This window comes from Sarcophilus harrisii, chromosome 6 (genome assembly GCF_902635505.1).
Source record: "Sarcophilus harrisii chromosome 6, mSarHar1.11, whole genome shotgun sequence".
NCBI classification, from domain to species: Eukaryota; Metazoa; Chordata; class Mammalia; order Dasyuromorphia; family Dasyuridae; genus Sarcophilus; species Sarcophilus harrisii.
The window spans coordinates 240591933-240616971 of NC_045431.1; the positions used below are offsets into that span (position 1 = coordinate 240591933).

General features: G+C 57.1%; 1 protein-coding gene across 2 annotated transcripts; it reads right to left on the bottom strand.

The window, feature by feature from the left end:
* Window positions 1-14206: 14206 nt before the first annotated feature.
* On the bottom strand, window positions 14207-24297 carry RHOD (ras homolog family member D). 2 transcript variants are annotated; one of them, XM_023506517.2, is made up of 5 exons: window positions 21599-21921; window positions 20291-20378; window positions 18468-18577; window positions 17447-17581; window positions 14207-15671 (listed from the first exon to the last, which is right to left on the bottom strand). In XM_023506517.2, exons 1-5 carry the CDS (start codon window positions 21848-21850, stop codon window positions 15504-15506), a joined length of 753 nt encoding a protein of 250 aa, XP_023362285.1. In that variant the 5' UTR covers window positions 21851-21921; the 3' UTR covers window positions 14207-15503. The 2 variants fall into 2 exon arrangements, with proteins under 2 accessions (XP_023362285.1, XP_031799757.1); XM_031943897.1 differs by lacking the exon at window positions 21599-21921 and adding an exon at window positions 24007-24297 and having other exon boundaries at window positions 14209-15671.
* Between the last annotated feature and the right edge of the window lie 742 nt (window positions 24298-25039).

Below are 25039 nucleotides of genomic sequence, written 5' to 3' on the forward strand. Positions count from 1 at the left end.
CACGCAAGGCCCAGCTTTTGGGCCCCATTCATTAGCCTGGCAGCTCGATGTGGGCAGGGACCTTGGAGTAGAGGCAGACACCCACTATCTACACACGTGTTCATGGAGAAGGTGTGCTCTTGGCTCCGGCTGCCTCGAGCTGTAGACTTGGTTGGTGTGGGAGAGGATGAAGAAACAAGATGCACCAGAAGGAAAAGGAGTTTTGGAGGGATCTGTGGGTCCTGGCAGACGGGCACTGCCCCCCGTGTACCCCTCCTCCCCATGTTTTTCTTCTCCCTGTGTCCTGTTCAAGTTGGTTCACATGGATCGTCCTTTGGTCCCGGACCTAAAGACAAAGGGGACCTTCGTGACCTTGTAGCTAAGGGGCTAGAACCAGAACGTGCTTGAGTGAAAGGCGTCTCCCAGCCAGGAGATGGCGGGGAGCTTCCACTCGGCCGTACGGTTGGGGGGGGGGGGCGCGCCGCTGGATGGCGAAGGGAAGGGAATTCTTGGGGGAACGTTGTTAGCCTTCCGAAGCTTTGTCTGAGGCAGCAGATGGAGCCGTCCTGGCCAGGGAGTCAGCTGCTTAGTTTTCCTGGAATGGAATCTCATTCGGAATAATGAGGAAGAGTCATTCTGGACAGCAGGAGATTGTAAACAATTCAGAAATTATGCTTTTTAAAAACCCTGGACAAGGAGGTTTTAGGAGCCAATCTCCTGAAATAGCCAGTGGGTCAGGAAAACGTAGTGAGTGCGCCATTGGGGAGGGAAAAAGAGAAGGAAGGAAGGAAGGAAGGAAGGAAGGAAGGAAGGAAGGAAGGAAGGAAGGAAGGAAGGAGAGAGTGAGGAAGAGAAGGGAGGAAGGAAGGAGAAATAAAGGGGGAAGAGGGAACGAGGGAGGAAGGAGGGCAGCAAAGGATGAACCCTCCAGTGTGCCACGTGGCACGGTGCTAAGCCCATGGCCTCCCCGAGTCTCAGTTTCTCCATCTGTGAAAGAAGGGGGCTGGCTGAGGTGGCCCAGGTCTGTGACCAGTGTGAATCTCCAAAGCAGAGAGTACACATAGACTCGCCCGCTAGGCCGGCTGTAAGTGGCACTGGCTTCTGGGTGCCAGGGGCTCCTGCCCAAGATGCCATTTTAGCTGAGTTTTTTTTTAAAGAAGTCATTTCAGTAAGAAATGGTCTTTACATCCCTTAAACTCCCCCCCCCCTCCCCGTATGCCTCCTCTTCTTCATTGGCTCAGAGACATGTGACAGTAAATTCCCTGGCTCTGCCCTGTGACCCCTGACCTGTGCAAAGGAGCGGTAGGGAACTGCCTCTGGTGGACCGCCACTTTGCCCCCTCTCCCTGGGCGCCTGCTGTTGCGGGGATGCTTCCCGTGACGCTGCTGTGCGTGGTTTTCTCAGGGCTGATTTCACTCTGCGTTGGTGCAGCTCTGTCTGCGTTTCTCACTGTTCCTCGCCCTCCTTCCAGGGCAGTGATTACTGTTCCTCTGCATCCACTGCATCCACAGTCATTTTTCAGTTGTTTCTGACTCTTCACAAGCCCATCTGGAGCCCGGATGGCATTTTATAAATCAAGAACTGAGGCAGCCAGCAAGTGGCTTAGGGCAGATTTGAACCCAGGACCACAGAGTCTCTGGGTCAGTGCTCCTCCTCTGAGCCAACTGCTGGCCTTGTCACTTATGTCTGCTCAGTCATCCTCCAGGTGGTGGTGTCTCTTTTGTTCCTGGTTCTTTGCGGCTAAAAGCCGTTGAGGGCAGGAGGACCGTTGGGTTGATCAGGGCCCTCCTTGGGATGTGTGCCCACCTTGGGACCTTGGGATCAGCTGTGGACCCTCAGCTGCTTTATTTGCCTCGGAACGGCTTCCTATCTGAAGCGCTGCTATAAGTCACTGCCCCGCCACCCCCTGACTCTCCAGCCCGTCCCACCTTTTGCTGTCTTTGACAGATCTGAGTGTGACCTAAAACCTCGGGGCTGTTTTGGAAAGGTTGGAGGTTTCCCCAAGCAGGTGCCAGGAGGGAGCCCCCGTGTTCCAGGGCCGTCTCTCTGGCACCAGATAAAGAAAGCCTTGAATGAGGAGGCCATTATTAAGTACCGACTGTGTGCCAGGCTCTGTGCCAATGGTGGAGGTACAAGGAGAGACACAAGACAGTGCCGGCCCTCCAGGAGCTGACACCCTGAGGAAGCAGCGGGTCAGAGGAGGGAGGATCAAGGGCCCTGCAGAGACCTTGGCCAGGAGAGGGTCAGACTGCCTCAAGCAGCAAGAAGAGGGGTGGGGGTGGTGCTGGCAGTCAGAGGAGGAGGAGGAGGAAGAGGGTGGTCTCAGTGGTCTCAAGTTTCTCTGTAAGTGAAACAGGATCTTTAGCTGAGAGGAGGAAGGGACAGTCTGGGAGGGGCTTGAGGCAAGGTGGGAAGGTTGGAGAAGTGACCGGGAACCTGAGGTGCCCACCCTTGGGTGCCCTGGGCAAGCTCTTGCAGCTCTCCAGATACTTCTGCTTCAGGGGGCCATGAGGGGCTTCTGGGAGTAAGGAAACTGGGCCCAGAAAGAAGCACCACCCCCACAACCCTGCTCTGTGATTCTATGCCGGACTCTGGCTTTCTAAAAGAGAACCAGGAAGGACAAGAGGGAAAGAATGACTGCTGGGAGGGACAGCTGGTTCCCAGTCAGCTTGGGATCAGGAGAAAGTCCCAGCTGGCCACAGCCCTCGGGGAGCCATTCCTCAGCTGCTTCAAACAGCTGCAGGCCCAGTCAGCACACACCCCTACCTCCCACTGACCACCTCTGAGCCGGCAGGCACAGCTTCATCCATGTGGTAGCCGTGTGGTCCCACAGCCCTTGGCCGGCTTTCCTGGCGGAGCCAGCTCCTGGGTCTGTCCGGTCCAAGATGTAGCCGTCCTCGAATCTTAGAACAGCAGCTGTAGGAGAGACCCACAAAGGTCCTGTGAAAAATGGAGGCCCTGAAAGGCCCAACTCCAGGCCTCCCACTGACCTATGACACCCCTCATCCATGGGATGGCTGCCTCTCCCCCCAGGATCCCCCACTCTGAGCAGTTCCATGTCCTCCTGCCTCTCTCCCCATGGTCCCTCATCCTGAGCATCTCCATGTCCTCCTGCCTTTCCCTCCATGATCCCCCTCTCTGGGCGTTCCATGTCCTCCTGCCTCTCCCCCATAGAAGCTCCTGGGTGGCTCTCAGCCTGTCTTTCCATCATCATCCTCCCGATCCCTCATTCCTGACTCATGTCCCAACCTCTGTGAGCCAGTCCTCTCAGCAGGTGGCTCCCCTGGCCCTGGGTTTGGGCATCTTGTTCTACGCGGATCGTTCCTACAGCAAACCAGTGGGGGGGGGGAGGTTCCCATGTGCCCAGCCTGTTGGCCATTTATTCAGTAACTACTCACTGTGCCTCTGCTGTGAGCCTTGCCTGGGCAAGAGGGCAAAGAAGTGCCTTCAGAAAGCCTGGGGAGCCTCCATGGGGGGAGAGACCAAAGGAAACCTGCCACTTGGCCCGGGCTGCAGACCCGCGACTTCCTCCCTGAGGGGACTCCCCAGCTGCCCTTCAGCTCCTGTCTTGGACAGGGTCATGGTCGTCAGGGCTCAGAGGCCGGACCCCTGATCCAGGCCTCTCATATCCCACCCCAGTCTCCCCTTTAGCGTGCTTCCTGTCTTTGGCCAGAGGCTTCCCAGACTCTACAGATGGTCATGATAAGAGAAGAGAACAAAGACTCCTCCAAAACGTGTCCGGGAGGTGGTCATCTGGTCTTCTCCAAAGACCGTAAGTGAGAAAGCCCTTGCTGTGTGGACAGTTAGCTTTTGGGTATCCAAAGCTGCCATCCCGCTTTGGACACCTGCTTGTTCTGGGCCCGGCAGGACCTGGAACGCCTCTTCCCGGCGCGGTGACGCTGCTTTGGAGGCTCGGGCGCAGCAGCATGTGCTTGAGAACAGTGATCATATGGTTGACTCTCTTCTTGCCCACCCACCTCAGCCAGTCTTTTCCTGAACCTCTGTCGTTCCTTTGGCCGATTCGCAAATGTCACAAGTGGAAAGCCTCTGTCAGGGTCCGTCCTAGCTTGGATCGAGGGGCCACAGATGAGGGAGGGGGCCATCGGGCTCTGACCCCCCTTGGCCCGTAGGCTCTCCTAAGGTTGCCTTGCACCTCGGGCGTGTTTGAGTGACCGACTCCTGGCTACTTAGTGAAGGTTTGTTGGATTGTTAAGTTCCAAACTGTGTTTATTTGTATGGCATGTATCAGGGGAAGTGTATTTGGTAACTGGGTGAGCGGACGGGTAGGAGCCATTTTCCAGCTTGTACATGTCGGCTGTTGGGAAGGTGACAGTTTACCCATATTAACTGGCACATCATTGGATAGTAAGGTAAAGTTAGTCGGTCCGTAATCAAGGATCACATAATAGGGAATTTGCTGGCGTTATGTTGGTGCTTCTGAGGTGCCTGAAAGGAAATGTTTGCATTATAGCCGCCACTATAGGGAGAGGCCTGAGTCCCCATACTGCCTCAGCCTCCTGGTAACCTGGTGGTCCTGAGCAAGTCATTCCACTCCGTGCCTCAGTGGGATGAGTCCTTAGGCCCCTCCCACTTAACCCATGAGCCCGTGTGGCGTTCCTCTGTAACCAGTTACCTGTCATATCCAGCTCAGCCTTTTTTGGGCCGTTGAGACTTATTCAGGTGAATGGCGTCCGGGGAATGGGAGATTACGGGGATACCTGAGAGAAGACTGGCTGTGCCCCCCTCTCAGTCCTGATTATGAAGGCAGAAGCTGTAAGGATGCAGAGAAGAGCTGGCCAGAAGCACCAGCAACCTAGGAGAGCAGCCTTGGGCTCCAAGGGGCTGCTGGGAGAAATCATTAAGTGCTTTTCATTTCAGCAGACCTCAAAGGAGGGATTATTTGGCTGAGACACTGGGCTGTCTGCAGGAAACTTAGGTTCTCCTCACAGAATACAAGTAACTGTGAACAAAGAAACTCAGTGTTATTGTTCTAAAAGAGTAAGATGCTGTCAGAGAGGCCTGGACAGGCTGACAGGAACTGATGGAGAGGGACGTGAGCAGGACCAGGAGATCATTGTGCACAGCAACAGCAAGACTATACGATGATCAGCTCTGACGGACGTGGCTCTCTTCCACAATGAGGTGATTCAGGCCAGTTCCAAAGGTCTTGTGCTGGAGAGAGCTGTCTGCACCCATCTACACCATGGGGACCGAGTGTGCTTTACAACAGCATTTCCACTCTTTTTGGTGTTTGCTTGCATTTTGTTTTCTTTCTCATTTATTTTTCTTTTTGATCTGATTTTTCTTTTGCAACACAATAATTGTAGAGATAGATATAGAAGAATCGCACATGTTTATCATATATCGGATAGCTTGCCATCTAAGCCGGGGGGAGGCAGGGGGAGACATTTTGGACCACAAGGCTTTGCAAGGGTCCATATGGGTGAAAAATTCCCCATGCATATGTTTTGAAAATAAAAAGCTTTAATAAAAAATAATATAAAAATGATAAAAAAAAGAAAGAAATTCAAAGTAACATCAAGAGGACAAGAACATGAAGAAAATTAATGAAGATAGAAGTAGGGGGAAAACATTAGAGTAGGGAAAATATTTGCATTAAATAGCGCATCTAAGGGAATTGGCAGCTAAAATGAGACCGAGAACCATGCCCTGAGAGAGAAGTAGCTAACAGATTTAAATAAATGGTTCTAAAACTATCTGCAGCCCCCTGATGAGAGAAATGTCAATGAGAGCCACTGCGAGCTCCTGCCTCCTGCCCAGATGACCAGTGTTGGAGGGGCTGAGGTGAAGCTGGGAGGGGGTGCAGCCATTCTGGGGCCACCTCGGAATCACCCATGGGGTCCGTGCGCTTTGTCCAAGAAGGGGAAGGGAGAGACACACACTTAACCCTTCACAGGCCCACCCTCGGCCCATCCACAGGACACCCCTGCCCCTTGGCAGGAGCAAAAAGCCAGAAACAGACTGGGTGCCCATCGATGCGCGAGTGCCTGGAAAGACTCTGGGCTGTGTCAGTGGCAGAATATCATTAGACAGTGGGAAAGGACAAATAGGAATTCCTAGGAGAAATCTGTGTGAACGGCGAGAGAAGAGAACAAGACGTGATACCCGGAGGTCCTCAGTAGAGTGAACAAAGAGGAACCCCAAAGCTGTGAGCGTCCCTCCCCAGGAAGAAGCCCCAAGGCCTTTCCCCGGGAGCACAAAGGCTCTCAGGAGCTATTTTCTGTCACGGCGCTTTCCTCATCACGAGGGAGCCTGGCGTCCAGGGGGGCTCGGTCTGTCTGGGGGAAGGATAAAAGCCAGTGGCGGCGACAGGTGGCTCGGGCACAGATCTGGCTTGTGTAGGAGGGGGGGAGATAGCCAACCTCCTGAGGATTCCACAAGGGAGGGGGAGGAGAAGCGAGGGGACTGTCCTGGCAAAGGTGTGGAGGTGAGAGATGGGATGTCCCAAGGAGATGCTTTCTTCAGGAACAGAAGGAAAATGAACCGAGCCTGGAGGAAGCTGCTCACGGAGGCCTTGCTGGGCTTCCCTCGGAGCCGGTGTTGGGTGCTGGGAGCCCTTGACTCCAGCCGGCTGGACTGGCTCCCAAGGAGGCTCCCTGCTTTGGCTCCTGCCCCACGCCCCCTGGACACTAGTGTCATCGTCGTCTGTGCTTCCACCCGGCTTGTCCAGTCCCAGAGAGAAGAGCCACGGTTTTGCAAAGTGGTCCCAAGGCTGGAAGGGCCCTCGGTGTCCAGCCCTGATTTCACAGCTGGGGAAGTTGAGGCTCAGTAAGATAAGTCACCCCAGGCTTTTCCTGCTCCCAGAATGCACAGTCTTTCTCCCTCTTCCCCAAGGGCAGCCTTTGAATACTGGGAGAAAGGCCCTTCCGGCTTTTCCTTCTTGGGCCTCCGTATTCTCCCTTCTCCCACCATTCGTTGCATGGGATGATCTCAAGGCAAGGCCCTTCCTTTGATGCTCCCCAAGCCCCGAGGACACCTGCTCCCCCATCATCTCTCCACACCCAGGCACTCTGGGATACCATGTGATGTGTAACTCATGCTGAGCCCGTGGGCCACTAGGACCCCCAGCTCCTTTTCAACCAGACTTCTGGTCTAGCCAGACCTTTCTCGTCCAGCATCTGGGAAATTAATCCGGGATTTCTCAATTCTACACACTCTAATTTCTAGCCTCCCTGCCATGGGGTAGTCCTACATCCTTCTCCCTCCCCGCCATTGCCTCCTGCTGCCCCAGAAGATGCCCCCCGGCCAGCAGCAGTGTCACCTTGTCCTAGCCAGGCAGGCTGTGCCCCCTGACCTCCCGCAGTTCCCCAGCCTCTGCCATGTACCGCACTGCAGGAGCCGGAGCCCCGACGAGGCTTGGACCACACTGTTCCTGAAGAAAGTGTCTCCTTGGGGCCGTCCATCTCTCACGCCTTTGCCCAGGTGGCCCCTCGTTTCTCCTCCCTCTCAGAATCCTCGGCCCAACATATAACTTCTCCCACTGTCCCCTGTGCTCCAACTTAACACAAAGAGGAGAATTCCTCCCCGTAGGGAGCTTCCTGTCCTTCAGCCGGGTGGTGCGGCTGAGTGTAGATCCTGCCTTGGCTGTGTGACCCTGGACGAGCCACTTCACCTCTGCCTCAGTTTCTTAGTTCCCTCATCTGTCAAATGGGCACAGCTCCTAGGTCCCGGGGCTGTTGTGAGGCCAGATGAGGTGTTAGTAAGGCGGCTAGCACAGTGCCTGACCATAACAGATGCTAAGTGAGCGCTCGCTCCTTTTCCTTCCCCCATAAAACCAGAGGGTGGCAGGATGGCCTCTGAGAGCGCCGCAAAGCCTTCCGTTCTCCAGCTCTGCCACCTGGGCCTTGAACCTTCCTGGGCTATCTCCCCGACCTTATTTGGTGTTGCTCCGCGATAGCCCCCCACCTTGGAACGTTCCCCCCCCCTCCCCGTGCCAGCCACTTGCCGTCTCCGGAGCCGTTCTGGGCCAGCACCTGTGTCACTGAGCACGGCTTTGGGGCTGGAATGCCCGGAATATCCTGTCCGTGCTGCGGCTCCCAGCAGCCCCCACACTGGGCTTCCACCTGTTGAAATCCTAGCCCTCCCCAAAGGCCCCCTCAAATGCCACTTGTCCGGAAGGGACTCCTCACCCCCAGCCAGGAGGGCCTTCTCCCCCACCCCCACATGCCGTGGCTGTGCCCTGGACTCTCTGCGCCCTGGAGGGGGGGGCTGCATCTCATCTATCTTTGTGTAGGGCTGCCTATGGGCTTGGACACATGCACACACAATCACCAATCACACACACACACATACACACTCGCACACTCACACAGCCACCCAGAATGCACACCCAAGTGGCTGAGGCCTTTCTGACCGGCAGGCCGATAGAGGTAGGGTGGCACCAGGGCTTTGTTCCTCGGTTACCACGTAGTGCTTTCCCACAGGCTCCGGTAACCCAGATATTCCCAGAATGCACTAAAAGCAGATCCCCATTTGGACACCGGGTCCTTGGGCTCAGGTCGGGGTTCCCAGAGATCAGAACGCAAGCCCAGACTGGCCCTGGGGGCTCCGCTCCATGGGGGTTCAGGTGCTAAATCACCTCTTTAATTAGAGCCTGGCCAAACTCATTCTTTAAAGAGTCCCACTGGAAAGTCATTGTGAAACCGGCTCCGGTCCGGGGGAATGCGGGGTTAGCCGGGCCCATGTGTCACAGACTAAAATGGGAACTGCCGCCAACAGCTCTGTCCTGCCCTGCCCCCTGCTCAGACAGCTGAGCTGGCTCAGGTTCAGCCAGGAATAAGGATCCTGGGGAAAGGGTCCCAGGGGGCCATTGACCAAGGGCCACCAGAGTCTCGGGTCAGTGCTAGGCCTGGAGATCTCTGGGCTAGTTCGATTCCACAACCTGCAGGCCTCTAGGCCTGGTAGGGAAGCCTGAATGGGATGTCCAGGCCGGGGAGGGGGCTTCCTGTGTCAGTCCCCTGTCCTTGGGGAGACAGTGCTGCCCCACAGCCCACAGCGAGTTGGGGAAAGGGGGGGCTGCCCTGCTTCACCATCCCTCAGACCTCCTGGTGCGGGCCCCCTGGCCTGAAGTGAGCAGGAGCCTGCTGTGGGTGGGGGTGGGCCAGGTGCCATTCATTGGCTGTTTCCAGCCCACTGGGCCAGGGCAGGGAGAGGCTCTTCCCGACATTCTGGGACTCGTCATGTGCTCCCGATTCCTCTTTGAGGAATGGAAAATGAATGAAAATGTACTTAGAAGCACAGACCTTGTGCCAGGGCCGGGGAGACAAATACAAAAGCAGACAGCCCTGGCACTCTTGCCTTCCATTCCACCCTTCCCTTCTTTCTGGCTGCTACAGTTCAAGTTCGTCAGCTAGCGCAAGTGAACTGTACTGGCTTTCTTCCCCCTGGCTCCTGTGGCATGTATCATGTGTCATCTCAGGGTAAATGAGGGCTAGTGTTAGTGAACCCATTTTACAGATGAAGAAATGAAGAGTTGTTTTTCTCCTCATCGGGCCTCCTTTAGCCAGACTCCATGCTGGGCTATGGGGCTACAAAGACAGAGGGAACGGTTCTTATCTTCAGAGCTTCCATTTTCCTGGAGTCAGGGGCTGAGAACAAGAAAAATAAATACAGAGTAATTCTGAAGGCAGGGAAAGCACCAAGACTTGGGGGAATTGGGAAGGGCAAAGCTGGTCTTTAAGAACAGACTTGTGGGCTGGTGATTCTGAGGAGGCCACAAGGAGGGGGAGGGAGTGCTCCAGAGCCAGAGACGGGGGGGGGGGGCAGGGTCCGGGGTCCCCCAGCCAGCATTCGTGGGTTTGGAACCCAATCCTCCCGCTACTCCAGTGCAAGGCTGGAAGCCTTCCTGCTTGGGGAGCCACAGCTCTCTGTGAGTTCTTGTTCATGTTCTGCCACAGACCGTCCCTGACTGCTCCCTGCTCACCTACACCATGGCCTGGGCCACAGGGTCAGTGCTTTGCTTCCCCACAGTATTACAAAGGACACATGCTTGTTGGATGGGTGAATGAGCAAGAGGATTCTCAGGGTAATAACTTCTGTTTTCCTCTTAATGGATTTTTAACAATGCGACTTTTAATGTCCAGGTCACATTGGGAGCTCCTCAGGGCAGATCCACCTTTCCTTGCTGCCACACTGCTTCCCAGCTTTTCCCAGCAGTGCTTGTCCGTTTGGAAAGTCTTTCCCAAGTAACTCGTGTTCTTCTGTTGATGGAACACCATGTAATTGAGTTTTCTTATTCCCGATGTTTCCTCATCTGGTTTGTTCCATGGATAGGATTTTCTGTTTTGTACCCAGTACCAAAGACTGGTGATGAATGCTGCTTTACAATATTATTTGGAGCTTTAGAAGAGCAAGTCTCTCTGTATTCTTACTTTTGAATGATTTCCCCAACTTGAGCTTATAGACCTTTTTGTTCCTCCAAATGAATTTTGTTGTTACTTGTCCTAGCTTTATAAAGTATCAACTTAGTAGTTTAATTGGTTTGACACAAAATCTGTAACTAATTAGGTAATATTTATATTGTATTGGCACAGCCTGGCCATGAGCACTGGATAACCTTCCAATTAAGTTGGTCTTTATTTCTTTAAAAAGTGGTTTGTAATTGTATCTGTGTAATGCTCCATGTACCTTGGTAAATTGACTCAGAAATATTAAGCATTTTGTGGTTATTCTGAATGAGCCGTCCTTTCTGTTATTTCCTCTTAGATTTTGTTACTATATAATATATATAAGCCATGGAAAGAGAAGGTTATTTTGTATCCAGCACCTTTATTGAAAGTGTTGATTATAGTTTTCTGAAATTTGCTAAGGAAATCAGATCATCAGCAAAGGGGAAGCATTGTATCTCCTTTTTTCTGGTTACACATTTAATTTCTCTTATTTGCTATCATTGGCATTTTAAAAAAAACATCAGTTAACAGTGGGTAAAGGAGATATCCTTTATTCTATTTATTGTAAAGTTTTAAATGATGCTAGTTGGAGGTTTTAGATACTTTCGTTTTATCACATTTATCTATGTCTTTGTAGGATTTCTAGCATGATTACGTTTTGTATTTTAGCCAAGGCTTTTCTCTGCATCTATTTCTCTCAGGTGGTTTTGTTTCTTATATTTTTATGTTGATTTTTTTTCAATCATTGATATGAATCCCACATGATCATAGTGAGTAATTGTAAAGATGTTTTACCGTATCATTGTGTTTAAGTAAGTGCTTCTTTATTTACTTGTGGTCTTTTCCATAGGTCTCTTTGTTTTATCTTTCCTTGGTTTGGGTATTAGAACTATAATTTGTCTATGGAAATATGTCTGGAAGGATTATACATGGTTAGCCTAGGCTTGATTGCTTGCTGTCTTTGAGGAGGGGGAGAAAGGGAGAGGGGCTTTGGAACACAGAGTCTTGCAGAAGTGGGTGTTGAGGACGGCTCTGCATATATTGGGGAACAGGGAATACTGCTAAAATACTATATTTGTCTCAAAAGAGATTTGGTAGAATTTTCTGTTTTTATTTTGGAGAATAATTTCTGTCCCCTGTAAATCTTTCTGGGCCAGGGCTTTTCTAGCCCCCTCTTTCCTGAAATTCTGTGGCTTTTATTTTCTTGGGTGCCATATCTCCCCCCCTCATTCCCAGTAGAATGTACCCCATTAATGGTAATGAGCACTAAAGGTAACAACCACACTAGCTGACTATAATGACTTAAGGTTTGCAGAGCATTGACGTGTATTGGCCAATTTGATCCTCAATAACTGGGTAGGAAAGGTGGGTGTATATTATCCCTTTTTACAGGAAACTGAGGCAGACAGAAATGAAGTGACTTGCCAGAGTCACTAGCTAGTAAGTCATTTGACCTGAGGTTTTGCTGACTCTGGGCCCCAAGCTTTACCGACAGCTCCTCAGCCACCCTTTGTGGCAGGGACTGATTTGTCTCTGTGCCCTTGGTGCCTAGCACAATGCCTAGCGTGCAGTAGGTGCTTAATGCAGGGAGTTAGGGCTCATGGTACCCAGAGGGAAGGGCCTGGAGCCAGGAAAGCTCCTGAGTTCTTATCTAGTCTCCCTCACTAACTGTGACCCTGGGCAAGCCATTTTACCCTGGTTACCTCAGTGTCCTCATCTGTAAGATGGGCTGGAGAAGGCAATGGCCAACCACCCCGAGTCTTTGCCAAGAAAATCCCCAAAGGGCTGAAGAGTCAGACGTGAAAAGGACTGAGGAACAGAAGTGCCCCCTATGGGGCGGCGGGCCGGGTCCGGGCTAGGGAGGTAGCAGCCAGGAACCGGAGGGGAGACAGGTCCTGCCTCTGGGGGGTCCTTGGGTCACCGCCAAGCTCTGGACCCGGCTTCTCACCTGGGAGCAGCTTGGGCAGGAGCCGGGCAGCTCCACCTGCTTCCCTGCCTTTCCACAGACTTGCTGCCCTCTGCTGGCAGGTGCGGGCACTCTTCAGGGAGCTGCCAGGCCTTCCATAGGGCCAGGTACCAAAGGGGGTGCTGGCCTGGCAGTCGGGCCTCCTGGGTGCCGTGCTCCCCACTGCTCTCCCTGCGAGGCTCAGGCTCGGCTGCTCCCCTGGAAGCCAACCTTCCTTCGCCATGTGGCCACTTAGCGTCCCTTTAGAGACAAATTCAAATCCCTTCATCTCTGTCTGCCTCAGTTTCCTCATCTACAAAGCGGGGATTTTTAATACTGGCACACACACACACCCCCCCCGGGTGGTGAGGATCAGTTCAGCCGCTACCTGTGAATGCTTGCAGAAGCCCCAGAGACACGGCAACCATTGTCGGGGTGAGGGGAGGGGCAAGGGCGGCGGAGCACGGACACGTGGCAGAAGCCCCCAACCATAAGGGGGGAGGCTCAGAAGTGAGAAGAGGCAGCCCCTGCCATCCAGGATCTCAGCCATCAGGGCTCACTCCGGGAACCTTGATGGCTTCCATTTGCACTGAGGGGAAGGTGCCCAGGACAACCAAGATTGGGGGCGGGGATGCCCCTGTGCTGGCTGCTGCCTTCTCAGGTGCCAGGAGAGACATGGGCAGGAGTTGCCAGGCAGGCAGAGGCAGGGCTGCCCACCCTGCGGGGCCGTGTGTCACCGGCCCCACCCACCCGAGGTGACTCAAAGCTCCTATGGGCCCCACCCACCGGGGATGCCAGGGCGGGGTCTGTGACAGGAGATGAGTCCGTGCTCCCCCCACACCTCCCTTCCTTCCTTCTGTCTTTTCTTTCCTCCCTTCCCAGCCAAGAGAAGCCCCAAGGCTCTGGGCAGGCCCAGACTTTGAGGGCCGGGGCCTCTCCCCCAGCTGCTTCCCTGCTGCTTCCCACGGCCCACTCCCTGGCCTCCACGCTGCTTCCGGCCCGGCCTTCCCTTCTCCAATCGGCAGCTCCGGGTGTGGGGCTGCGAGGGCCATTGGCAGCCTGGCCGACGTGAGGAAGAGAAGAGGGACAAGCCGGGGATGGGCCGGGCCCGGCCCTCAAGGACTCCCGGTCGCATTGCGGGGAGAGGGGGAACGGCATGCAGGCGCTGTGGGCAAACTGGGGCTGATCAGGAAGGGCTCCCGTGGGGAAGGGGGTTGCGGCTGCGACTGGAAGCCGGGGAGGTCGGCAGGCAGGGCAGAGGAGTCAGAACGGGCGGCAGCCAGAGAGAAAGTTGGGCTTTGCTCAGCTGAGCATTTTGTGTTGGATCCTGGGAGTGTCTCGGAAAGGAGGCCACTACCTGGAGAACGTCCTGATGTTCTTGTGACCCCTTGGGGGAGGGAAGGGAGAGCCGGCGGGGGGCAGGGGGCTCTGCTCCTTCCCTGACCTTCCTGAGGGCAGCCCTGGGCACTCCTGAATGAGCCTGCCCTGGATGGACTTCTCACCCCCTTCCTGCAAGGGCCAGTCTTGCCTCCTCCACTCACCCAGCCCTTGGGAGACCCACCGGGCCGGGTCTTGGTCCTTCCGCCCGAACCCCCAACTCCCCCAGCCCTCCCCAGTCCACATCCTCCTCCCTCCTTCTGGACCCTTCCTCCCCACCCCCCAGAGCCTTCCAGGCAGGGCCTAATGGAGCCCCGGCCTGGCCTGTATCCTTTAGAGAGGGACAAAGCCAGACTCCTTAGCCACCCCTCACAGTGGGAGCCCAGCCTGGGGCTCAGCCTTCTCTCCCCTTTCCCCTGCCCATGAGTCTGTTTCCTCCCCCCCGCCCAGGTCCAGTCTGGGCCCCTCCTGCTCTGGGAAAGAGGAGAGGCTTCGGAGTCCCAGGCTAGTCCTCGGGTCCCGGCTCTGCCTCTGTTTCCCCCTCTGCCAAATGATCAGCTGGGCCCTCCCAGCTCTGAATGTCTGATCGTGTGTGGGAGCTGCCCAATCGATCGAGCCGAGGGGTGATGATCCCCCTTCTGTGATGCATCTTGAAGCCTCTGAGACCAGGCCAGCCTCTGGAGGGCCTCAAGTCACTGAGGGGAGAGGCAGCAGCTGCTGCAGTAGGGGAGGGGATGCTGACCTACACCGAGCCTCAGTTGCCTCATTGTTAAATGACTTGCTCTCCCTCAGAGGGAACTTGTGTAGCTCAGAGGTGACCAAGGCTGAGACTGATGGGGACAGGCAGCTCAGCACCATTTGGGGAGGGGAGTTCCTTCATCCCTAGAGGAAGATTCTACCCAAGCCCGCCACCCCGGCCTCTGCCCATCAGCTCACCGGCCAGACACCACTCCCAGCTAGACTGAGGTCTCGAACCAGTGCCTTTTATGGAGGGAGGGAACAAGTGAGTGCCCACATGGGCCAGACATGAGACTGATGTTTGATTGGATTCAGTTATAATGGTCGTCAGGAACAGCTGTCATCCCCTTGGCAGTGCGTCCCCCCTAGTGCCACTCTCCTAGGGCAGGGCACCCAGAGGAACCAGAGGGGGTCAGGTGAAAGGACAGGGGTCAGGATGCAAAGTCCATCTCTGGGGGAATAAAGTCCTTCACTCGCACTGCTCAGGCTAGGACTGGACCTGGGCACTGGGCTCAGCTGGCAGGCCCAGATTTTCCCAGCATGCCCCGGGGTCTTTCAGTGTCTCTATTTCCAGTGACACGTGTCTGTAAAATGGGTCCCAGAAGCCTCCCCCAGAGGCTTCTCCGTGTGAGTTAGAGTGGGAAGAGGTCACTGCTTGTGAAGGGCGTGTTGTTTCCATGATTATTATGATTATTTCTTTGGAGGCTGGGGGGGTGAATCTCCTTTCCGGCTTCCAGGGCAGTAGGGGCTGAGATGGGGCCCAGTCAAAAGGGGGCCTGCTCATGTCCAGAGGAAGCACCTGCAAAGCGAGCAGTGGCAGGGGCTCCCTGGCCCAGTTTGGTGGCAGGCCCAAGCGAAGCTCCATTCCCAGCTCTCCTGGGCCACCTTTTAGGGTCATAGGAATCGGTTTATTTTTAGTGTCTGGGAGATAGTTCATTGCCAGCAGAGATTGGCCCTGGTGTCAAGCAGCCCGGCCCTCCTCGTGGGGGAGCCAAGGGGACTTCTGGCCAGCTCTCCGTGCTGGACGTGGGGGAGAGGAGAGGTAGCCTCGGCCTTCAGAGCAACACGCAACCTTTGCAGGTGGTCTTTAGCTTTCGGTGGTGCTTGCGATTGTTGAGGGCAGCCACTGCTGCCTCGTGGAAAATGGAGGGGACGTTGTCCTGGAGCCAGGCGGAGCACTCGAGATAAGCCACTGCTCGGACCAACTTCGCCATCGATTGGCCCTGGAGAAAAGACCAAAAAGCATCCTTGGTGTCAGTGCCCCCCTCCCCAGCATCCTCGGTCCTGCCCCCTCCAGCATGAACCCTGACAGTCACTGGCCCGGCTCCGAGACAGAGACTTGAACAGAACATGTCGCCTGTCGGGCTTCACTTTCCTTATTTGGAAAAAGTGAGGTCAGGCATGGGGGCTTGCTAAGGTCCCTTCCAGCTCTAGGCGCTGGGATCCTTTTCTCTCAAGCTTCCTGTGGGAGCAGGAATTGTTTCACAACCACAGTGGGTTCAGCACGGAGAGAGAGATGCCTTATCCCGCTTCAAACTTCAGAGATTCAGAGTTGGAAGAACCCAGCCTCCTCCTTGCTGCTGCAGAGCCTCTCATCCTTTCCCAACAGGCTCCCCTCAAGCCCCCAAACCGTTCTTCATGAGCCAGAACTCTCCTTTACTCTGCCTGCCTGATTACTTAGAGCCTCAGGAGCACATCAGGGGATCCCCATCCTCTGAAGACCTTTATGGATCTTGCTTGTTCCCTCAGGCTGTTACCACCTGCGTCTCTCTTCCTTTTTACCGTCAAACTCCTAGAAAGTGTCATTTACATTCAGGGTCTCCCTGCCTCAGGGCTCAAACTCTCCTCAAGTCCTCTCTCCAAGGCTTCTTGGCATTAAACCTAGTAGTCTTTTCTTGGTCTCTCCCTCCTCAGATTATCTTGCACTTCCTTGCCTGTGTCCACATAGGATACACGTCTTCCAACCCGCTCTCCCCTTCCCTCCTTTCTCCTAATCCAGTCTTTGGAGATAAAGAAATTTCCTTTTCACCCCATTCTTAGCACCAGGTTTGACACATAGTAGTTAATTCGTAAACTTGTATGAACTGTTCCCACAGGTGGGAAAGTGCCAGCTTGGGAGTCAGAAGATCCCCAGGAAAATGACAGAGGGATCCGTGACCCTTGCCTTAGAGACTCTGGATGAGGAGGCCAGAGCACGGAGTGGGGAGGCTGGCAGGGGAGGAGCGGAGCAGGGACCAGGGGCGGGGGCGCTGGAGGAAGAAGGCAGCTCGCTCAGCTAGTAGCGCTGGAACGTAGCCTGCGTTAATGGTATAATGTGAAACTTAGCCAGGAGGCCAACAGGGCCGGGAGCGGGTCTGGGGGCCTCCAGCGCACTTGGCTTTTACCTCTTTGGGGTATTCACCCCGGGTTTCTTGGTAGTTTTTAGTCAAGGAGCCCTCCCCCACACCCACCTGACTCCTCCGTGGGAGCATTTGGGCCCTCCCCCCACAGCCCTGACAGACTTTGGATTGAGGCAACCCCCAGAGTTGGTGCAGGTCCGTGTGTGTGTGTGTGTGTGTGTGTGTGTGTGTGTGTGTGTGTGTGTGTGTCTGGGGGGAGGACAATGTAATGGCAGTTACATTGATAGACTTATTGACATCTAGGATATTATTCTCGGGAGATTCTTTTGGCCCTGTCCGGAGTGGGAGACAGCCGGCCCCCCTCCCTCCGCTCAGAGCTCGCCTCTGCCCCTGGGCCTCCTCAGCGCAGCTGTCCCATCCCAGAGACTTCTGAGGGTTAGTGGAGGGGACAGGGCCCATCTCTTTCTCCCGAATGTTCCTTGGAAGGTCCCTGAGAGTGCCTGAGGTGCCACAGTCACAGCGTAGAAAAGGGCATCTTGGGAAACATCGGCCCCCTAGAGATAGAGCCCACAAAGGGTCTTCCAACGTCCCCTGGAAGCTCTCTGGGCGTGGAGGGCTCACTACCTCACAAAAGTATGAGGGCAGGCGGGAGCAGATACCTTCTGGTAGGTGACGGGTTCCTGGCGGTCCTGCCGCAGTTTTTTCAGCAGCACTTTGTCCTTTCGCAGGTCAGTCTTGCAGCCCACCAAGATGATTGGTACCCCTGGGCAAAAGTGCGTCACCTCTGGGTACCACTGTTGGGACAGAGAAGGGAGACCATGAGTCAGGCCTTGCTGAGGAGCAGGGGAGCTTGTTGGCTCCCTCGCGTCCTGGAACAAATAGGCCAGCCTCGGTCTTCTCACCTGTAAAATGAGAGAGTACTAGCACTAGGCTCCCAGGATTGTTGCAGAACCCCAGTGCGAACCTTAAAGCCCCAGAGAATGGCCAGCTGGAGATCCCAGCGACCACTGTGATCTGGAACAGCCTGCTGGGAGCCATTTGTCCAGGAGCGGGGATGGGCCGCCCTGCACGAACCACACTCTCCCCCGTGGACCTTGCAAGGCAGCTCAGCCCAGAAGGCTTGCCCAGACCTGGGCTCCATGAGCTGTGGTGTGTGTATTGCTAGCATTGGGGTCTCTCTGTCTCTCTTTGTGTCTCTCTCTGTCTCTGTGTCTCGGTCTGTCCCTCTCTCTCTTTCTATGTCTTTCTGTCTCCGTCTCTGAGATATTCGAACTCTGTCCTCTCCACTCGGGCCCAGGGCTCTATCCACTGCACCGCCTGGCTGCCCCTGAGCATTGTATTCTGATCTTATGACCAGTCTCGGTCTTTGAGGCTCAGAGGAGTCTGAGATGCAGTGGGAGCTGGTTCCGAGATGGCAGCACCGGGGCAGGCCATTTCCACTGCCCTTCCTGCCTGGAGCTGCCAGGAGCCGCAGGGTTAAGGCAGGTTTGGTTTGACTCAGAGAGATTCGTGGGTTTTAGAGATGGGAAGGACCGTTGTGGGGACTTGTCTAGGGTCACACAGGTTAAGTCGCCAAATCACAATTTGAACCAGTCCCTCTAATCTTTTCCTGTGAGGGCCTGGGGAATATCGGACCTGGGGGTGGGGGCCATTGCCTACCCCCCTACCCGGTACACCCACCTTGGAGAGGATGTTGTCGAAGCTGTTGGGGCTCATGACATCGTAGCACATGAGAACCACTTGGGCATCGGCGTAGGACAGGGGGCGGAGGCGGTCATAATCTTCCTGTCCTGCAAGTGATGGGTAAAAAAGGGCAGTGATTGTCTGGCTCGCCCCAGAGATGTTCAGGGAAGGGTCCCCCTGCGAGAGGCCCCCCAGGGCCAGGGATGGGAGGGATGGCACAGGTTGCAGCCTCTCTTGCCCTTCGAGGCTCCTGGGGGCTCAGAGCTAACACCTCCGAGGGCTGACACCTTTGCTGTCCCCTTCGTTTATTTTCCTTAAATTATTGTTTACTGCTAAAAACAATTCAATGTAAAGTTCTGGCAATTTGTGTTTTTAAACCAATGCTGGAAATGTAAAATGTCCCTGGCAGCTCCCGGTCCCTCCCTCCCTGCCCCGTCCATTGTGGCTCCAGCTGCTCCTCTGGGCTGGGAGAAGCATTTTTGCTTTGAAAGATCTGCAGGCGCAGCGCCTGCCGTTCGGGCTTCCTCGGCCCGGGTATTGATGGCGTCCTCATTGGCTGCTCGTCATCGTGTGTGCTTAGCAACAGGAGAAGGGCCAGTGGAGAAGGGATTCACAGGCTGCCGGAGCTGGGAGGGCTGGGATATGGAGTCTCCAAGGGAGGGGGACCCTTGGAACAGAACACAAAATGGCGGGTCTCTGCATCCCTGTTAGCTGCTGGCTCAGGGAAGGGAGAAGGAGAGCGAGGGAGAGGCCCCAGAGAACTTAAAAAACGAATGGCAAAAATGGCTTTTACATGGAATTGGAAAAGAAGAAAATATTAGAAAAAGAAATGAAGGTTTTAAAAGTTGTTTGTGGCCTAAAGCCCAAGGGCAGGCCAACGAGGCCCTTAGACAGGCCGACGAGGCCCTTGAACAGGCCAAAGAGGCCCGTGGGCCCTTCTCAATCACATTTTTAAATGCAAAGAATATTACATACGAAATTACCACAAACCCCAACAACTCCCTCTTGAAAAACATTGATCAAATAGAGCTTTGGCCCTACATGTACGTAGTCAGGAGGACTTGAGTTCAAATGTGGCTGTAAAATCTGGGCAAGTCACTTAACTCCAATTGTCTCCCCCTTCTTCCCCCCTGAAAACTCTGAAGGGGCTTGGTGGGTGTCCCCCTTTCCTCATTGCTCTGGGGGGCTTTGACCCCCCCGGAGGGAGGATTAGCATGATGAATGAGCCCCAGAGACCTGGGAGCATGTGGGGAGCGCCCGGCCTGAGGCAGGGCCCACCAGGACCCCCGGGCCATGCCGCTGTGCTTGCCTGAGGGAAACTGCCTGGGTGAGGTCTGACTGGGGGCACCCTTGGACCGAGCTTCAGGCCAGCCAAGAGTCCCCAGCCCTGCCCAGGCTGTTAGCCTCGGCGGAGACCTGCCACTCCATCCCTGCCTTGGACTCTGGGGCAGAGCTGCAGGTGGGCACAGGGAAGGCCCCTTAGAAGACAGGCTCTGGGAGGCAGCTCTGAAGAGCCCACAGGGGGAGAGCTTGGTGACCTGTGATTGCCTGCCTGTGACCTCTGGTTCTTGGCCCAGTCGGTCTCGTTCCAGGTGTCTCTGTGCCCACTGCTCTGGGACAGGACCCAGGTTGGAGGCAAGGAAGGAGGGGGCAGTTAGGACAGGGTCAAGCTCTCTCTTCTCCCCCTCCCCAACTTTGGCCTGAGTCCCTGAGGCTCCAGCCCCTCGGTGGGCAGAGGCAGACGCGGGGTCAGGGCTCCCGTCCGTCCGGAGCATTCCCCGTCCATCTCCTGCCGCCCTCTCCCCGTGCCACAAGCTTACCCGCTGTGTCCCAGAGGGAGAGATTCACGGGTTTGCCGTCCAGCTGCAGGACCAGGGAGTACCGCTCAAACACAGTGGGCACGTAGTTCTGAGTGGGAAGAGAAAAGGCGTTCATTACATAGCGGGGGGTCCCCTGGGAGTCCGGCGTGTCCTAGGCTCTGTGCCAGGTGCTGAGGGTACGAGGAAGGTAAAAGAGGGGCCTGCCCTCGGGGAGCTTCCAGTTGGAGGGGACACCAGGCAGACAAGCGGGAGCCCCTCCGTGAAGGGAAGGCCCAGCAGGAAGGGGGTCGGGGGCGTCCTGCAGGAAGGGGAGCAGCTCAAGGGGTCACAGGGAAGATGCCCCGAGAGGGAGGGAAGAGCCTCCTGGGAGAGTCGGGAGGCCGGGACGAGAGGAAGGGCGGGGATTTGCCTGTTTGATCTGGGAGGTGATGGGAGCCACCGTTGTGCGAGGGGGGAGTGACGCTGATGAGCTTTTGGGAAATGGACGGGAGTAGGGCAAGATCGGGACAGGCGGCCGGCGAGGGCGGCTGTTGGGGTGGGGGGGCTGCGGGCAGAAGGGGGCTGGGAAGGGAAGGGAAAGAGGAGGGGGAGCCATGGCCAGGTCAGAGGTCGGCTTCCCTGTCTCCAAGATGAGCTTTGGCCAGGTGGGGGAGGGGGAGGTCTGGGTCCTCAGAGGCTAAAAGAAAAATCAAGCTCGGGAACTCTGGACATTGGGTGCTGGGAAGCCAAAGGACCCTCCTGCCCACAAATGGAAACTAGTTTCTCTTAACTGTGGGGAGCCAGGGCACTGAGACGGGGGTGGGGGGCAGGTCCTGTCTGCAAAGGCCACAGGAAGCCAGGGGCTCTTGGGTCTCCTGCCCCACTCTCTGCAGCTTGTGGCCCTGCCCCCTCCTCAGGCCAAGGACAGGGTCAGGCAGGGCAGATCTGCCAGGAAGGGCAGGACCCGCCCAGCTGTGGCTGGGCCCGGGAGTGACTCAGACGGGCACTTGGGGCCTCTGAGTCAGCAGGGTTTGGGCTCAGGGATGGGAGGGAGGAGACGGGTATGGGACATGGTACGGGACAGTCAGCCTGGGGGAGGCCAAGGGTCGGGAGGAGTGGGGGAGGGAGCCAGGCTTTGTGGGTGGAATTGTGTGCCTGGCGCTGTGCTGAGAGCAAGGGGCAGAGAGAGTGAGGGGAAGTGCTCCTGAGGGGCCTGGCAGAGGCTCCAAGAATCCCTGTGCCCTCCCCGGGTGCTCTCCTCCCCTCCCCCAGTGCCTCCCCAGGTGTTGATCACTGATGGGCCCTGATGGGCTGGAGGCAGAGGCTCACCTGCTCTCCCGGGTCTCTCCCGGTCCTGGTCCTGACTCCTGCCCTCCCCCCCAGGGCAGGGCCTTTGGGCACATGGGTAGCTTTGGGGAGGCTGAGACCCTCCTGTAGGAGCTGTCCCACCCGCCCCGGGGGATGCTGGGACACAGGAGTGGGGCTCGCGTCCCCCCAGAAGGGGTTAGTCGAGAGCCCCCAGGGCAGCAGGCCCAGGGGATGAGTGTTAGACCACCAGGTCTGGGGGTGGGGGGGGCGCATCAGGGACCTTGGGGCCAGTCTGGGTAAAGGCCCGGAGGCCGGGAATGGAGCCTCCCGTGTGGGAATGCTCCAGGTCGGCGCCATCTGGTCCGAGAAGGCCCAGGGAAGGAGGAAGGCCGTGTGGGTCCCCTCCCCCCCCTCGTCCGGATGCAGGGAGCCCCCACTTCCTCTTTGACGTGGGCGAGTCCCTCACTTCAGGCCCTCATCTGTACGAAGGGGTGATTGGCATAGAAGGCCTTGGGCACAAAATCCGGAACCTTAGGCCCTCCCTGAAAGGTGGGGACCCCAGGCTGGAGTGGCGCCTGTCCCAGCAGGCCCAGCCGTTCTGTCTGTTTGGCTAGAAAGTCTGCGGGGTTTGGGGGCCAAATATCTGCCGAAAGGGGGTCTCCTGGGGAGGCGGGTTTGGGAGTGGCCGGGAAATGCACTGGGGAATGGGGAGGCCTGGGGAGGGTCCCAGGGGTGATGGTGCAGGTCGGCAGTAGGAGAGAATCTCCCTTCTGGGCTTTCTCTGGTCCCCTCCCACACTTCATTAACATCTTCCCCTTATTGTGGCTCCGGACGAGGTGCCATCCTGCACCAGGGGAGGGACTTTGCTCATTGGGGAGATCCCCGTCTTCTCCCTCTGATACCCACCTGTGGTCAGGATGCCTGGGCTCCTCCCCTCCCCACCAGGTTCTCTGTGGGTCCTTGGGAGTCTGAGGGGAACCAGAGGAGAAGCCCCCCTGGGCAGGGAGGGACCAGGCCAGAGAAGGTGAATGACCCAGACCTTTAGAAAGTCAGAGGGTGTGAGCCCCGGGCCAAGGGTCACAGCCGATCGCCCCAGATTTTATGGCTGCAACAGCCCGGAAAGGAAACAAATGCAGCCTTCCGAGGGAGGGAGGGGGCCGCGGGGGGGGCTTCCCAGCCCCAGGCTTGGAAGGGAGGACCCCACCCGTTGACCCCCTACTGCTGACCTGTAGGCGAGACTGAGCTGGTGGGCCCTGAGCTGGGGCCCACAGACGGTGGGGCTGGACCAGTCGGGGACCAGTTAGGGACCAGTCAGGGACCAGTTAGAGAGCAGTTAGGGATCAGTTGGGGACCAGTTAGGTACCAGCTGGGGACCAGTCGGGGACTAGTGGGGGACCAGTCAGGGACCAGTTGGGGAGCAGTCAGGGAGCAGTTGGGCACCAGTTGGGGACCAGTTAGGGAACAGTTAGGGACCAGTGGGGGAGCAGTTAGGTACCAGCTGGGGACCAGTCGGGGACCAGTTAGGGACCAGTTAGAGAGCAGTTAGGGATCAGTTGGGGACCAGTTAGGGAGCAGTTAGGGACCAGTCAGGGACCAGTTAGGTACCAGCTGGGGACCAGTCGGGGACTAGTGGGGGACCAGTCAGGGACCAGTTGGGGAGCAGTTAGGGACCAGTCGGGGAGCAGTTAGGGACCAGTTGGGGACCAGTTGGGAACCAGTTAGGGACCAGCGGGGGACCAGTCGGGGACCAGTCAGGGACCAGTCAGGGAGCAGTTAGGGAGCAGTCAGGGACGGCTTCTGTGCTCCTCGGCTGGGATGGCCAAGGATGGGAGCTCCCCGAGGGCGGGTGCCCCCCTGCCTGGGCCCGGCTCGGCTCCCTCCTGTCCTGGGCTGGGCGTGTTCATTGGCCACCAAGTGTGGAAACAAGGTCGCGGATGCGACGCTCGGCAAACCAGAAAAGAAAGCCCCGACCGGGCCTGGCGGGGAGGGGGGGGGGGGTGCTCGTTCTCCCCGTGCCGGTCACTTGCCCGGCCTCGGTTTCCCTGCCTGCACAGTGGGGGCATCGCGCACCTGCCTGGGATGATCCTGGGAGGCCTTTGCTAACCTGAGGGGCCGTCGCTGGGGGTGCCCGATTCTCGCTGGGCTGGCCCAGGCTGGGGGAGGGGGTGGGGAGGCTCAGGAAGCCCTTCCTGGGAGCGGGGGCATCTGCCAGGGAGCTCGGCCCAGAGGCCAGAGGGGGCCGGGAAGGGGGACGGCTCCCGGGCAGAGAGTGGGGCTGGGCTGAGCCTCACCCGGCAAACCCTGAGCGAGTCCCAGTGGGGGCTGGGCCCCTCCCGCACCTGCAGAAGCTCGGGGTCTAGGCCCGGACGGAGGGGGAGGCAGGGGAAGGGGGCCCAGCGAAGGGGGCCCGGGCGGGGATCGGGACTCACCTCGGGGAACTTGCCCTCGGCGAAGACCATCAGCAGAGACGTCTTGCCACACCCCCCGTCTCCCACCAGGACCACCTTGATGGAGGGGGCGGCCGGGTCCGGAGGCCGGGCCGCCGGCTGCCCTTGCATGCCGCCTTCACAGGGTGCAGTCGTGCCCGGCGGGCATCTCTCTGGGAGGGAGGCAGCAGCCACAGCGGGCGCCCTCTTCCTTGCTCGGGACCGCCCCTCCCGGGGCTGGGAGGCCGGGAGTCGGCGCAGGCCCGGCCCCTCGCTGACGCCCGCAAGGCCGCAGGTGTGCGAGCTCAGGAATGTGGAAGGGGCGGGCACTGCCCAAGGCTCCAGGAGCTCGGCTGGGCCAGGAGGGGCCAGGCTGGGGTGAGGAGCAGCACTTGGGCCCCTGGTAGGGCAGCCGCTAGGATGGCCAGGAAGGGCCGTGGGGGGCACAGAGTGGCCTCTCCTTCTGTCCTCATGGGGCCGGGGAGACTCCAAAGGAGCCTGGGCTCACGTTAGAACTGGGGTGGTCTGGGAGAGTGGAGGGCCCGGCCTGTGCCCCGCCGGGGCACCCCGGGCAGTCTCGTCCTGTGCTGGGGGCAGCGGCCAGTCCTGTGGGCTCTGGGGGCTCCCCAGCCGCTGGCTTAGCCCGACAAGACCCCCACCAAGGTGATCCCTCCCGGCCTCGCTGCCTGCCCCCCCTTCCTCGGAGCCTCGCTTCCCAGAGGGCCTTTAGCTCAGCTGCAGGCGTGCCAGGGAAGGGCTTTCTCAAAGTCGGGCTTTACACACCCGTCGTTTCTGGAGATCCCCCCCCACCCACCCACACACACTCACATTCTCACACACACACTCACACTCACTCTCACACTCACACTCTCACCCTCATGCACATTTCCAGGAACCGAACCCTCCCTTGCATGGAAGGAACCGGTTTTGCAGCAGTAACGGCCTCCTTGGGGAGCACAGCAGGGCTGGGGCCGCCCGGCCTCGTTGGCCTGGAGGAGGCCCAGGCTGGGATGGGGCAGCGGTTCCTCCAGGGGAG